Source organism: Dryobates pubescens, chromosome 4 (assembly GCF_014839835.1).
Source record: "Dryobates pubescens isolate bDryPub1 chromosome 4, bDryPub1.pri, whole genome shotgun sequence".
Classification (NCBI taxonomy): Eukaryota; Metazoa; Chordata; class Aves; order Piciformes; family Picidae; genus Dryobates; species Dryobates pubescens.
The window spans coordinates 49,452,800-49,468,607 of NC_071615.1; the positions used below are offsets into that span (position 1 = coordinate 49,452,800).

Here is a 15,808-nt window from a genome sequence, read left to right on the forward strand (position 1 = left end):
TGAAAGACTAGTGCTTCCAGGGCTGCATTACCTTTGTTTCTTCATCAGAGTCCATCACTATGAAAAGGCTGCTGTTCCTTAGGCTGTTTCAGCTTCAAAAGAATTTTAGGGCCTGGTCTGTTGGAAAGCTTGGGGGTATAATTAGTGAAAATGGAAATAGATGCAAGAGAAATTTAGTTCCTGATGTTTTAATTTTGTGTACTACTGCCATGTGTTGTTGAAGAGGATTCTTAAAGGCAAACATAATTATTTCATTATGGTCTTCAGAATGCTTTCATTGGTCTTAATGGCAAGAAGCTGCATAAGGAGTCATACATTTTAATTAGACCTTATATTTACATCAGATAAATAACAAATAATTGATGAAAACCAAGTCTTCTGAATGGATGATTGCACACAGAGCTCTGGTTACAGTTTAATGATAAAACATTTCTCTTATTGCTTTGCATTTTAATTATCTAGAGTTATTACTCTAGCAGAGATCTCAAAATACTGTTATTTCCATGCATTTCATTAGACTTACAACAAATTTCTACGAAGCTGAAGCTAAGCTAAAAGATGTTTTTCCACAGAGATCTTTTACAGTCAGTTTCCAGTTTTATTAATTTCATTTTGCTTTCATTTCTTACATTTAGATACCTCCTGCAGAGATGCAGGGAGAGAGAGGGGTTAGGGGAAGGGACTATGTGTAGTAGACTTGCCAGTAAGAGCTGATAGGAAGATGAGTCAGAGTTCTTCCTATGTCTTGCCTACATGGGAACAAGCCCTGCCATTGTTAGCAACCCAGAACTCCTGCGGGGGTCAAGGAGCGAGTATCAGATTGTAGGTCTTGTAGTGGAATTCTCTTCGGTGCTTCTTTCTCAGCAGTTTATGAAAGTTCTGTTGATAAATGTCTTCACCTGACTTTGGCAATCTTACATGTACTCTGCTGTAACTGCCTGTATGTGTGCAGGTGCACATCAAATGCCTATATTTTATCTTTTCTTTGCCCCTTTTATTGGCTGCTTTATAATACCATGAGCAATTATTTTAGAGTTTTACTACTTGAAAGAATCTTTTGTGTTTGCAAGCTCTCCAGCCTTGCATTTTTTGTAGCAAAACATATTTCACGATTCATTCCTGAAGGTATACAGAACACTAATTGTTCGTATTGATTTTAAACTCTTCAGTCATTACAAGTAACCTAGATGAGTGGCAGATAAAGAGTAATAGTCCATGGAGTTCTGGAAGTGTTTCGTGTTTGTCTGCAGTACTTTGTGTGATCAATAGTAACTGCCCCATTGAAACTAACCGCTGTATCAAATAACAGTATATCAAATGAATGTGCATACAGATTATTTATTGAAAGCTTTAATTGTTCACTGGGGCCCTGCTTATCTTAGGAAACAATAGAAGGCAGTGATCAGGCAAATTGATTTGCAGATGTTGGGGGTGCCCTGAAGCTGTGGGGTCTCCCCTGTGCCTTGGTTGGTATGTGAGCTTTCTAAAATGTGCTCCGGTCCCACTGGGATTGTCTGTGCATTGGGGTTGCTCGTAGGGATTGATCCCAGGATAAATTAGTCAGAGTTTTCTCAGAGAGCTTACAAGTGACTCTTTAATTAGTGTAACTGTAGATTGTCATCTTTGGATGACAACTGTATCACCTCCGGGGAGGGTTAAAGTGGGGGAAAAGAACTAATGAGGTTGCCCAGCATTTCCAAGAGGTCTACCTAAGGAGGGACAAAATGGGAACAGATGTTAGAAAGGGAAAGGAAGGAAAGCTCACTAAAACTTACATGTGGAAACCTTACCTTTAGGTATATTACAGTTTGGGGCAGTTTTGCTGCTGTACAGTTGTCAGGCAAATTTTAAGAAATGACAAGCAATGCCTTCTAACAACCCCATGACTTTACATTTGACTAATTCATAGAGTGGCTGCTCTGCCCTGCCACAGGCATTCTGTGAAGTACTAGTGCTGCAGGTTGGAAGTTTTCTGGATAGTCTTACAGACAATTTCACTACTATCCCCACTTTTTTAATAGCCTCAGTGTGTGGTCAGTAATACTTTGCTGTGGCTTCAGAGTTCTTTTCACTATTGGCAGAGACACTAAAACCGTTCTTCAGCAAATTTGGAAAGATAACATTGAATGAATTTACATTTAATAACACCATGACACAGTTTCCAACTATGACAACTGGAAAATATTTGTAAAAAGGAGCTTAATTTCTGCAGAAAATAAAGGCCCACACCTAGCAAACATGGCAGAGTGGATTTATTCCTTTATTCCCATGTACTTGCATGTGTGTGTCATATTTGATGATCATAGGAGAGCCATTTCACAATCATTACAGTGTGTTTGCCAGAGATCTTCTGGCACTTTTTAGAAAAGCAGTTTCAATTTTCAAAACATGAGCTTTGCCCTATGTTTCTTGGGACATCAGGTGTCAGAATTTGAAGTAGCTTGTCTGGCTTTTTGAAAAGAAAACATTTCCTTTTTGCCATATTCTGTATAAAGTCCAGCTGGCGTTGTCACTGTTCGTAAGGCTGGGGAGAGTGCAGTCATCTGTGATCAGCTTAGCTGGGAAATAAACCTCCAGGTTGCTATTTAAGGTAGGCATTGAATAAGGAAGACCAGGTGACTAGGAAGTACTGCTAGCCTGTATGTATTTGCTTACAGTATAGTGTGTATTTTTTCACTTTTCCAAGTGAGAAGGGAACTGGCAGATGACACATAGGTAACATTATAAGTGTTCCTCACTCCAGGGGTTTAATAGGAAAATTCCACTGAGTGTAGAGAACAGGATATTGGAAAATGTGCTCTCCAGTCATGGTACTCATCTCTGGTCTCTTGTGAGTGTCTTATGTTATTTATCTTTGGGTTTCTAGGCTGAAAGTAGGAGTATGCTCTGAGCCACAGTTGCAGAGTTGCTCCCACTTGGCTCTAGGAGCTGCTTTGCCCATCCTCCACTGCAGCTACTGTGAAAAGGACAGAGAGGTGTTTGCCAGGTTAACCACACTGGTAGAAAGTACAAAATTAAACAAATAACCCCAAACACAACCAAAGCAAAAGAAGAAAGCATAAAGTACTATGTAATCTCAATGGCAAGGAGCGGAAATCTGGTGGTGTCTTAATTTTTCATGGTATTTGGGTTACCATTGTTTGTGTGGCAGTTATTCAGTACTGAAATTCTGCTCAGGCAAGCATAATGGCTCCTTCAAAACTTAGTTCTCAAATGCTCGGTGAACTTGAATTTCTTACATTAGCATCAGAAAAGCTGAGATGAGCTGCTCTTAGTAATACACTGTCCTGTTCTGGCAAGTTGTGGATATGAAGGACAGAGTTTGTCCCTCTTTTGGTCTCAGTTGTTGCAAATGTATGTGTGCTGGAGGATATTAGAAAAGTTACATTTGGGTCTGATTGACCTTCTCGTTGCAGATAAGCTGAAGTGATGAAAGCCATTTTTCCCTGTTACTATGTGGTGTCTAAATGGAAATGATGTATGGTTTTAATTATACCCCCACAGTTGTAGCAGTCCATCAATATGGGTGCAATTAGGCTTGTGGGGAATTAAGCTATGTGGATGTAGAACATCTACATACAAGCAGAAGTATCCCAGAGGTTCGCTGCCATAATGTTAGGGCCATGGAAGATGTGTACTGGGATATCTACCCGGTTTAAGAAGCTGCCTTTGCTTCTCCCAGCCCATGCCCTGCCCTGTCTGCCACAGGGCCTGAGAGCTCCGTTTCACAGCCCCAAGGCTCGCCAGCTCCAGCCCTGTTTGCCAGTGGGGTGGCTGGGAAGCTGCACACATGCTCTTCCGCCTGCTCTGCTGAGGGTTGGTGGCCCTGAGAAAGGGCCTGGGGGTTGCCTGCCTGGCATCTGCTGGTTCAGCAGATTTTGTCCCAGCTCCATTGTGGAATGAACTCTTACTCAATAAAGAATTGTACCTCTGGGTGGCATAATGCCAGAAAATGGTCTGCAGCAAGGGGCCAATGGTGGGATCCAAAGCAACGAGATATAAAACTTCACAGTGGTCTGTTGCTTTGTGAAAAATGCAAGAGACAGGGGACTGTCAAGCAATAAGGAGTTAGACCTTCTTTTCTAAGGAAATCAAATATTAGAATTAGTAGAGCAATAAAAGCCTTCTAAAGTGAAAGCTGGAAACAATACATTTTTAATAAAATGGGCAGTTACTCTAATTGCTGAATCCCTACTGTTCAATTTCTTTTAGTGCCCTTATTCATTACATTCAGCATACTTATACTTATTATTTACAGATGTATGCTTTTCAACTTGTTTATAGAAACCATGATTTGCAGAAAGCTGGGGATGGTATAATACTAATTTGAAAGTGTTTATTGCTGCCTATAATATGCAATTTAAAAAACAATTAAAAATAGCAATGGAACTCAATGTTCAAGTCAGCCCCAATCTGCCCATGAAAAGTGAATTATTAGTACTGCACACCACCTTAAAGGTTGTAGGCCATTTGGAATGGATTGATAGCATACTCATTAATGAAGCATTTACTAGGTGTTCTTAAAGATTTTAAGCTCAGCAGTCTAGTTTCTAAGTATTATTCTAATGTAACCCATTTAAACATGTGATGAAGTTCATAATTGCCTTTGTAGATGAATGTAAAAAGGAGGGTGTATAAATCAATTAGTGTGGCTGTAATACAAATTGATTGGGATGATAAGCACATTAACTACTACTATACTTACTGGAAATAGTTTTTGGTCGCCGAGATGGCTCTTGTTGAGTCACTCTGTTAAAGATTTAAAAACACCTAAAGATCAAAATGTTCTGAATTAATGGTCCTAAAGTCTGAGAAGTAAACTGAAATGTGACATATTGCATAGCAAGTCAGTTTTACTGCATTTCCAAATAGAGGACAGTTTTATTTGGTACATGTGGTACTGAACAACTCTGTAGTACTATTGTGTGATTAAAGATATGAAAGCATTCATTTTCTTGCTGGATTCAAGCCATGGCAAAAAAGTCATGATGAATGGTGTCAGAAGAACTTGTTGAATATAAAGAAAGTAAATGTATTTGGCAGACATAGTAATACCAGCTTGGATCCGAGGTGAGCTTTGAAGAATAACACTTTAGATTATTCTGTTTGGATGCTTGGAAACATTTGAAGACAAAAGAAAAGTTCTCCAAGCACTATAAAATTTTCAATACCTGTAAATAGAGACTTTATGCCTTAGTAAAATATCTGGAGGTGTGTAGAGATTATTGCAACTATTTAATTTCCCTTGCAATTTGTATTTATTATTGAAGATATGGGGTCTGAGTTTTCTCCCATATATGTTTGCAACTCAAGAGTCTTTCTTGGAATCAGTGAGGTGACAATGCTGTAAAACAGATCTGAAGGAAAAATCAGAGCCCTTTGAAATTGTTTTGTCCCTCACAATGTACCTTTGTTCTTTTCTATCTTGCAGGGAAAGCAGGCCAAATTTGTGATTCCACAGTGGGATCAATAGGCTCAGAAGTAGGGCTCCATTCCAAAAAAATAAATAATAAAGAGGCCAGAGTTTTCATCCTCTCTACATTTTTGTTGCTTCTGACCTTGAGAATTCACTGGTAAAGCAAACAGGACTTGAATTGTAGGAAAAGTTCATTTTCAAAGGAAAACCTAATGCAGAAACCCACACAGATGATAGCGCAGCTAGATATACTTTGGAAAGAAGATCCTATGTTTCAGGTTTCCAATAATGCAGAGTTTTCACTTGAGACTGATGCAGTTTTGTATGGTAATAGCCAGACAGAAAATCACTGACCTGAAAAAACTACAGAGCTAGCATCTTTTGGATGTTTTCCCTCAGTTTTCCATACGATTTATTGTTTTCATTTAACATATTTTCTCTTTCACTTTGAAGGTAGGCTGCTAACACAAAGTGATGAGCTGCTGCTCTGTAAACTCCACTGCATCTGCTGAACCCTCCAGCTATCCTGTGTGCACACTTCCTTTCACCCTTGCTCCCTCATGGTGTCTGCCTAGCCATTTATTTAATGCAAGATGCTCCTGTTCTCAGTTACTAGTGCATCATTAAGCCTTGCTGTCCTGAGAGTAGCACAGGAATAACCAGGTGCAGTTCTTGTCCTTGATATAATTAATCTTGACAAGTTTTCTGCCTTCCACATTTGCTCGGGTGTAAATGCATCGTTCTGGCTACATGGACACTTAAACCCCTATGTAGAACTGCTTTGCTGATCTAACTGTGAACTCTCTCCAAACCAACCAACCAGAACCACCACCACCACCAAAAAACCCCCCCAAACCAACAAAAAAAAAAAAAACCACAACCCAAACAAAACCCAGAGGAGAAAAAAAAAAACAAACACAAAACAACAAACAACAAATGAAACCAAACCCAAAGACAAGAAACCCCCCAAACCAAGAAACACGCCAAAACAAACCCCCACAACAACAACCATGAGAAACCTGTCAATAAACCAACCAAGCAAACATGCAAAACCCACCCACAAAACAGCCAGAAAACAGGGGTTTTTTTATTGTAAAGGTGATGTGAACACAAATCTCCCATATTGGTTGTGTATGCCAACCTGGGCTTCAGTGGACCTGGTGCTTTGAAACTAGGCATTGCAAAACAGGGTAAACCTTACTCTTGTGTGGAAATACCCTCCTGAGCAAGCCTATGAATGCCCTCTCACAGAGCAGCTGGAGCTTCCTCATTGTCCTTTGTTATGAGCTGTGGTAAACATGTGAAGCTGCCAGAAGTCCTGGATTTGATGGAAAAAGCGCTTGAGATGGTTGCAGTGATGGCTCCCCCTGAACACCTGTGGGACACAAAACATTGCAGCAGCTTCAGTAAAAGGTTTCAGGGTATTTTCATTCAGAAGTACATGGTGGGGGCATACTGGTGATTTCCAGGTCATATGTGGTGGTCTGTGAGCCTGATGTTGGCTTGGACAGCGTAGACAAGAGTTGAGTGTTTAGTGGCACTTCCTTGTATTGCTTGTTGCCTGTATTGGACACAATACCGTGTACACAGGGCTGCTGAGTTGCCTTCAAGAGAGGATTCAGGACTTCTGTCAAAGCAGGTCTGTTGTCTGCTGGCACAATCCTGTGTAACTGTATATAAAACGTGGTGGTCTTATAGAACATTGATTCTTAGCTGGCCTTGGAGATCAGAAAATGAAGAAAAGCTTTTCATCATCTTTCCTAAGTTCCCTGCCAGCAGCAGTGGTGGCTTTTGGGGCCAGAAGGCACCCAGCCTTGGCCTGACTTGTAGTCAGCAAGTGAGTAGGGTGCACATGCCGATTTGGGGATGCTTCATAGCCCCTGCATTAGAGACATCAATTCCAGACCTAACTGAGCTCTCTGCTGTGTCATGGATACTGTCTCACTTGGGGCAAGGCATGTAAGCCTACATTGCTGGAGTTACAGCTGGGTTGCTGGTTGCTGTTGAAAATGCCAGTTGGATACCGCTCGCATTTTCCCATGAATTTAAGACCCATCAGTGTTTCTGTTTCCTATCTGTAAAGTAAGAAGAATAGCTCTTCCCTTATCTCACTTAGGTGTTACAAAGCCAAAAATATGAATGCTTGCAGGTTATTCAAGTACTGGTTTGGCAGGAGCAGGAAAAGAGCAGGATCTTCGTTGCTGCTAAGTATGGCAGGACCAGAAGTGTTGCAGGCTGTGCTGTGTAGCAGGGACAGCAGTGCCCAGGGAAGATACACTGGCAGATGGGGCCCCTGGAAAATGGTGCTGTGAAGTCAGGTAACTGAATTTGCATGCTTACCAAATTAATTAAGAGGCCAGATTGTGGCATAACAGAGAAGTATGATACAAAAGAAAACCATACCAAAGCAACAAACACCCCAGCCTTCACTGGGCAACCTAGAGAGGACTTTTCTGGGAATATCTGTGCTTCAAATGAAGAAGTTAGCTGCTAAGAAACAGAAACTGTATTATAAGTGTAGAACAGAAAGATGAATTCTTTTTCTTTAGGAAAAAAAAAACAAAACCCAGAAAGATAATCAAAAGATAGCTACTGTTGCCTTCTGATTTACTGCAAACAAACCTCTGCTACACTGGTAGTAGGATGCTGAACTTTATTTCCTGGTCCTAATCACTTGATATGAATAAAAGTGGATACTGGTCTTGGCCATACAGCAGGAGTTGTGTGGCCAAGATCAGTATCCACTGACTCTGCTGACTTACAGTACATGACTCTGCAGGTTAATGTTACAGATAGGCAATTGAAACCTGGCAATTTGTTGATGAAAGGCATGAAGGAATATGAGGCAGCTCTCTCTCTCAAGTTCTAAACTGATAGAGATGAAGCAGACAAGTGCAAACATGCCTCTCTGCAGTTCTATTTGGCAGATTTTTAGACTCATCCATTGAAGTCAGTCTATGTTTTAACTCTGAAATGCTAAATTAGCCCAAATGAAAGTGCTCCAGTGACCTGCTTTGCAAGGTTCTCATCAAGGTTATGGAAGCCTTTCAAGGTTTACTCTTTCAGATACTTCTGACTTGGCATTACTATTACTTGTGTTGCAGTAGCACTTGAAAGTCCTGCAGTGCTGGTAATGGTACAGCATATTCTGAGACCCTGCCCCAAATAGTGTACTGACTAAATATATGAGATGCAAAAGGATGGGGGTTGGGGGGGGGGGGGGGGGGGAAGACTGTGCTGGTGATATGTTTGCCTGCACAGGAGCAATGACCAAAGTTGTAGTTGGAACCTCATCAGGGATATCAGAGCAGAGAGTGTACTTAACTGCTGCTTGTACTCACAGGACAGAGAGCAGAGTTCAGAAGGACCCCTCTTCTCCCAGATGTAACAGGACAGAAGCCAGCTACCCATACCACTCTTTTGTTGACAAGAATCAGAACAGCACAAGCACTTTGGTTTTAGAGACGTTTGCCAACTCAGCTGTGCCTATCAAGGCTTGCACCTTGTCTAAGATAGCTACTAGTGGCAGCAGCCTGTGCCCCAGGCATGGCTCTTCAAATGACCTGGTCTGAGACACCTTTGAGGTGACCTTGTGTGCAGTTTGTCCATTGGAAAGACCTTGCAGCTCAGCCTTCTGAGTTCCATACCCTCTACTTTTAGCTAGTTTTGTTATTTTAATCACACTGGAGGAATACTGAGCAGCACATAGTGAAAACCCATGGAAACTTCACAGTATCACAGTATAACTAAGGTTGGAAGAGACCCCAAGGATCATCAAGTCCAACCTGTCCCAACAGACCTCACAACTAGACCATGGCACCAAGTGCCACGTCCAATCTCCCCTTGAACACCTCCAGGAACAGTGACTCCACCACCTCCCTGGGCAGCACATTCCAATGACGAACGACTCGCTCAGTGAAGAACTTTTTCCTCACCTCGAGTCTAAACCTCCCCTGGCACAGCCTGAGACTGTGTCCCCTTGTTCTGGTGCTGGTTGCCTGGGAGAAGAGACCAACCCCCTCCTGTCTACAACCACCTTTCAGGTAGTTGTAGAGGGCAATGAGGTCACCCCTGAGCCTTCTCTTCTCCAGGCTAAACAATCCCAGCTCCCTCAGCCTCTCCTCATGGGGCTGTGCTCAAGGTCAACTTAACTTCTAAAATAACAGACAAATATCATTTTGGATTGAGCACCCTCAAATATAAACCATATCACGAAGTTTCATCTTCTGATGTCTCTTGAAAGTGGAATGCCCTTTTTCAGGCCAAAAGCAAACCTGAAGACTTAGAGACTCTTTTGTCTTTCAACCCAAATGCCTTCTTTTTTTTTTTTTAAAGCCTAGACAATCTTGTAGAGATGAACTATGACTTGATTAAAATTAATGCTGGAAAAATATAATCAAGAATTAGAACAGAATAATGCATTTAATGTCATCATGGGTCTGAGACAGATGTGTGCAACTAGCAAGACACAAGTGATAAAATAGAAACCCTCAAATATGGCAAACACAGTCTCTTAAGTACTTCTGAAAATCCTGACAGTAATATCTCAATTTGTAGCTCCTGTGACAGCCACTGTTTTAATCCAGGTGTGGTGTGTTCACTTGGAACAAAGTTCCTCTAATTCTTTCTGTGTCTTCCTGCCCTCAGCCCACTCCACCTCCATGCTGTCAACTGTTGGGAAAAACAACAACCTGTCACCGCGAGTGCTCATACCTGAAGTGGTAGCATGGCTTTGCCTTGTGTTCTTTCCTTTGCAAGGGTGAAAATGGGAGTCTTTCCACAAGGGAAGACTTTGTTTCCCTCGCTGTGTTGTCTGTGATCTCCACCTGTTGTCTATATGGTAAAGATATCTGTTTCTTCTAACCCAGCAACAGTAGGCAGCCAGCGTCATGTGTGACCGGGTCAAACACACACTGGCTGGAGGGTCATGGCCAGGTTACTAAGTCAAGGCTGGCAAGTCTCCATGATAATGTTTTCTTTCTCTCTCACTCTTATTTTTTTTCCTTCTGTCTGTCTTCCAAACAACAGTTAAAAAACCCCAAAACTCATAACAATGCAAACTATTTAAGCATGACACATTCAAAGAAGTTTTTTATTAAAATAAAATACAGTTGGATGGAGGGGGTTGAGCCAGTGATATTTTGGATTTAATTTTATAGTATAGTTTTATGTGGCACATGAAAGAGAGAAATTTGTATTGAAACAATTGAGAGCCACTTTCCAGTTCCTGGCTCTTTCCTGCAGGATGATTAAAAGCAGACTTTTTTTTTTCCAGACGAGACATAAAAATTAAACCATCTACAGTATGTAGTTATTTTTTCAAATGTTTGGAGGCTTATAAATAACTTCTACAATCAAATGCACACATACAAACAGCAGAGAATCTGGTTCTAATTACTTGTACTTTAGTTGAACTTTGGCGTTTCCTTTGACTTTCTGCCTAATGTATGTGAGCTGTGTGCCTTGCACTCCTGCAGTGAATTCACACACACACGAAAAAAAAGAAGGGCAAAAAAATCCGGAGTCTTGTTGGTGCCAACAAAAATGAGGGTTAACAGAATGTTTTGACCAAATGCAACACTTCGCTATTCACCCTAATTAGCTGAAATTGCTGCTTCCCACCAGGGACTCTGAGCTCAGTATTCAAAATTCCCCCGAGGCTATCCAGGAAATGCCATTTGCTTTACAACTCCGTATTATTTTAAGCCTCAACTGTCCAAGGCTTGCATTAACATTGGAGCACAATGATCTAAGTTTCTCGCAGAACGCGAGGCGTTTCATAGTGCCTGCCTGCTCCTCCTTGGTCACAAAGGGAAATACCTCCCCTGTCTGTCAGCGTGGTTTAGCGGGCAGTAAATTAGCTATCACAAAGCACACAGTGCTTTGAAAGATCTTATCTGCTGCGTTATCTAACCTTTAGAAATATTTCAGACATCTTAGGAATTGTGAAGTGACCGATTGTTTGAGAGCCCCTGTGTGCCTAAGCCGCATTCAGGGGTCGGGTGAAGGCATTGAGGCAGTTTTCTCAGATGAGTAGGGGCTATAAAGTGTCACATCCCACAGGACAAGACTGCAGGTTGTGGAAAGAAGTTGCCTTTTTCTTGGTTTGGTTTGGGTTTTTTGTTTGGTTGGGTTTTGTTTGGTTGGTTGCTGTTTGGTTTTTTGGGTTTTTTGCTTTTCTTTGAATCTTTCCTGAAATGGTCAGATCTCTTTAAAAATGCCTCTTCTGGAAATCCTACCTAATGCCAGCAGCTGTCTGTCCTGCCCATCCTTTGTCTTTCCCACCCTGCCTGTGCAGACAGGCATACAAGACAGCAGATTCTGTTGGCATGCTTGCACCGTGGAGCATGAATTGCTACAGATACCTGCACCAGATTCCTGCACTTCCATGCTGGCAGTATATGCATGTTCAGAGTTCAAAAGGCTAAATCCAAGGAAGAACAGTAAGAAGAATCCAGAGTAAGAGTTCAATGTATAACTTGAGTCCAGGTCTTCTCTAGAAAGCTGTACATCTTGCCTGTGATCAAAAGGGAATCTTCCCAGCCCAGGTTTTCTTACAAAACAAAGCAAAACTCAAACTCTATGGATGGCTGTTCAGCCGATGCAGCTATTGTACTGAGCAGATGAAGCTCTGTTAGTGGCAGTACATATGGGTGGTTTAGAGAGGGTCTCTCTGGTTTACAGTGGCTCTTTCCTTCTTATATACTGTTCCCAGTTGTCCAGAAAAAAATTCACTAGCAGCAGCTTCAGCTTTTCAGTTGCTGACTCTGTTGTATATTGATGAACTGAGCTGGTTGCTTAATCTCTTCTGGGTCTTGCAAGTTTCTGGTGCTTGGCCAATGCCTGACAGACCGCTGATAGTAGCTGAACCCAAGTAAAAATGGCAGAAAGAGGCCCTTCTCCTACAATTAGAATAGAGTAGAGTAGAGTAGAGTAGAGTAGAGTAGAGTAGAGTAGAGTAGACCAGGTTGGAAGAGACCTTCAAGATCATCATGTCCAACCTATCATCCAGCACCACCCAACCAACTAAACCGTGCAACCAAGCACCCTATCAAGTCTCCTCCTGAACAGCTGCGCCCTGCTCCATGATGCCCTCTGTGAATTCCGCAGAACATGAGTTGCCAATGAATCCTGAGCTTAACAGAAATGTGTTGTCACTGTAATCTGAAAAATACCCTCTACAGTAAATCTTGTTGAAGATTTTCCCTTTGAGTAGTATTTTTCAGGCCCTGCTGTTAGTGCTCTTGAGATTTAGCTCCGCTGATAGTGTCTACTATTCCTGGATAGATCTGAGTTCAGAGATCCTGCCATTTCTGTGTGTCGGTTGAAAAGTTATTTATCTGAGAAGCAGCAGACGGCTAGGTGAAGCATGAAAACATATTGCACATCTGTAATAAATGTGAGGAATGATGGCAGCATATCACAGAGAACTAAGGCAGATGTTTTGGGAGGATGTAGTTCTCATGTCTTACCTTGCACTGTAGAGCTTTCCTGTCCTTTCCCTGAAAGGGATAACTGGCTTCTCAACAGGTTCAGAACAAATACTCATCTAGAAATATTAAGGCAATAAAGGGATCTGGAGTTATCATGTGTAAGTAGCTCTTGCTCAGAGAGGGTTCTTGAGTTTAGTCATCCTGAGGTAGTTGAGGAAGTATTTATTACTGGGTTGTGCTATTTTTACACATAAAAGTGAAGACAACTTGTTCAGGTAATTTTCACTTCAGGTTTCATAGTTAGCAGTTTGTCTCTTTAGATACGTCGTGATGCAGGATCCCGTCCTGCTGTGCAGAGTGGCACACTGAAGTGGTACTTTTTGCAAAAAAATGCAGGAGATACAAGAGTTACCAGAACATGAGCCCAATGTTGCCTTGTTTGGGAGTTTGGTAAGAGTCAAGCCCTGTCTATTTTGTGGTGTTGAGTAGCTGGATCATTGAAAATTATCAGGTACTCTGAAATACACTTTTGAGGCTACATCATGTAGTCCTGTCCTTACTCGTATTTGTTCCTCTTAGATTTTACTACTAGGAAATGCAAATGTTTATTAGACAAGGATTGTTTATTAGACAATTTGATAGTTATAATATGGTAAATAAAAAATTAAATGAAAAAAAAAAGTTAAAATTAATTCATAAATGATTCAATTAAATTTCTGTTTTCTTTTGTAGCAGTTGAAACTCAGAGCACCAGTTCTGAGGAACTTGTTCCGAGCCCGCCTTCACCACTTCCACCCCCTCGTGTTTACAAGCCCTGTTTTGTCTGTCAAGACAAGTCATCTGGATATCACTATGGTGTCAGTGCTTGTGAGGGATGCAAGGTGAGTGTCAGCATCTCCTTTTCCTCCAACAGGAATGCTTTTCATTTAGATGGGGGCAGACAATACAGTTTGGTGTGACTTGACTGAGTCTAAGGATGCATTTGTTGTATTAATTCATACCTTTGTTGTATGAATTAATTCTCGTTTATGAGCAAAGCTAAGTAAATGACCATTATGCCTGAAATTATTTCCCTTTGTAAATTCTGCCAAGGTATGTCTTCCAGGGACTTCTGTAAGTATTGATTACCATGAGAATATGATCATAGATGTAGGCATAATCAATTAATAGAGTAGAAACACTGTGATACTCTTCACTGTCCATCTCTAGGTAGGTCAGGCATGCCCTGAGGCCTCAAGGCAGCTGATGGCTACTCTCAGCCTTTCTGTGTGCTGCTACATCTGCACATCCACAGGGTGGATTTTGGGAACCTGGAAACTTTTGGTGTAGTTCTCTATCTAAATAATCTCAAATCAGATTGGGAATTTGAGGATTAGAAGGTTAGTATTCATAAAATGTAGTGTGTCAGACTGCAGTGCTGGTCCATCTGCTTGCTGCTTTCCAGTGACTGTGACTGTCAGAGCATGAGCTGAATTGGCTGTCCGCAGGATGTGGTTATGCGATACACCCTTCCAAAACAAGGAACATCCGAAAGTGAGATACACATCAGAGAAGCTGTGTCTCAGCTACACCATGCATGTAGGCCAGTGGCTAGAGGTGTCCATGCAGTGAACACTGTGTGTTAAAGGTACCCCAGGACAGGTACTCTCATAGTTAACTTTATTACTTGTGGTACCCCAGTACACTGTCCTTTCTTAACAATTATGGAAAACAATTATCCTTTTCTTCCTTTGAATTAACATGGTGGTTTAGTTTGTAGTACAGTGAAGATACTAATGCATGCCCAAAACGTGACAGGTGCTATAGCCATATAAACAAAGATATTAGAATAAGTTAATAAAAAATATTTTGATGGATTTTGCAAAATACTGCAGTGTTTTTCAGATATTGTGCAGTTAGCCATTTTTACTTTATCCTGTAAACTTTCTAGGCTACTGTGCCCTACATCAGATATCATACTCCTGGGTTTGTGTCGTTAGGCAAAAAAAAATATAGGATTAGAGTCTGATTCCCCCTCTGTTTTATAACTGCAGATACTGATGTACTGAAAGCAACTATTTAATCTCACCTCAGTTTTGGAATCTCTTTCTGATATTGAAGTTTTCCTTGGATATCATGTCTGTATTTTTACCACAATGCTATCAAAATTTATGTGTCTGTTAGGAAGAGCTGTGGTAAGAATATACTGTAGCTGGCCAAATAGGACATGTCATCACACTGGGCTGCTAGCACACAAATGATGGTGTCATTTGCTTACCCACATGTTCCCTGTAAGCACAGATGTAATTATAGTCTGTGTCAGAAGGGTCACATGTCCCTAAGACTGGCATTATCTTGGCTGGTTTTTGAACAATACACACAAATATACTCTGGGGCTTTTATTGGCATGCTACAAAGCATTTTCATAAGTAATTAAATCAGGGCCACACTTGTCAAAATACATGAAGAAATCCATATTGAAATGTGTGAGCCTTTATTCAACAGCAAAACAAAAAAATAACGTTCACTTAGCTGCTAATTTGCAATGTGAAGTAATTCAGCACTTGGCAATAGCTGCTGTTTAAAAGAAGGGAAAAAAAACCCTGAAAAAATTAATTACATGCTATGAGAAATAACCTTCCAGAGCAGAAACGTGGATGCTTGAGGATGCTAATATTTGGGTTAGTTGACACTAGCTCTTCAACAGGTTGGAATAGGATTTTATGAATCTTTTCCACTGACTTCCTTAGTGAGTTCCAGAAACTGGCAAAGAACATGGTGAGAGTACTGAGTCACTCCAGGGTCCCTTTGATGGCGAGTCATGTGCTACATTTGCTGTTGCTTTCAGATCAACAGAAGTGGTGTGCTGGATACCAGCAGACAGCAGTGTGTGACCACAACACCAGCAGTAGCTTCAGACACCTCTACATTGCCACTTTCTGTTCTTTCTCTGAAGAATGTTACCTTTTTCTCTTGAGCC

The 15,808-nt window shown here is 41.2% G+C and overlaps 1 protein-coding gene across 4 annotated transcripts in view; it reads left to right on the forward strand.

Annotated features, from left to right (window-relative positions):
- Positions 1–15,808, forward strand: part of RARB (retinoic acid receptor beta) — a 198,533-nt gene that overhangs the window by 110,143 nt on the left and 72,582 nt on the right. For 3 of the 4 annotated variants that reach the window (XM_009905439.2, XM_009905440.2, XM_054161251.1), the window contains exon 2: positions 13,582–13,730. In XM_009905439.2, the coding sequence (XP_009903741.1) occupies positions 13,582–13,730 (149 nt within the window). The remainder of the gene's footprint in view (positions 1–13,581; positions 13,731–15,808) is intronic. The other variant, XM_054161250.1, reaches the window with a different exon arrangement.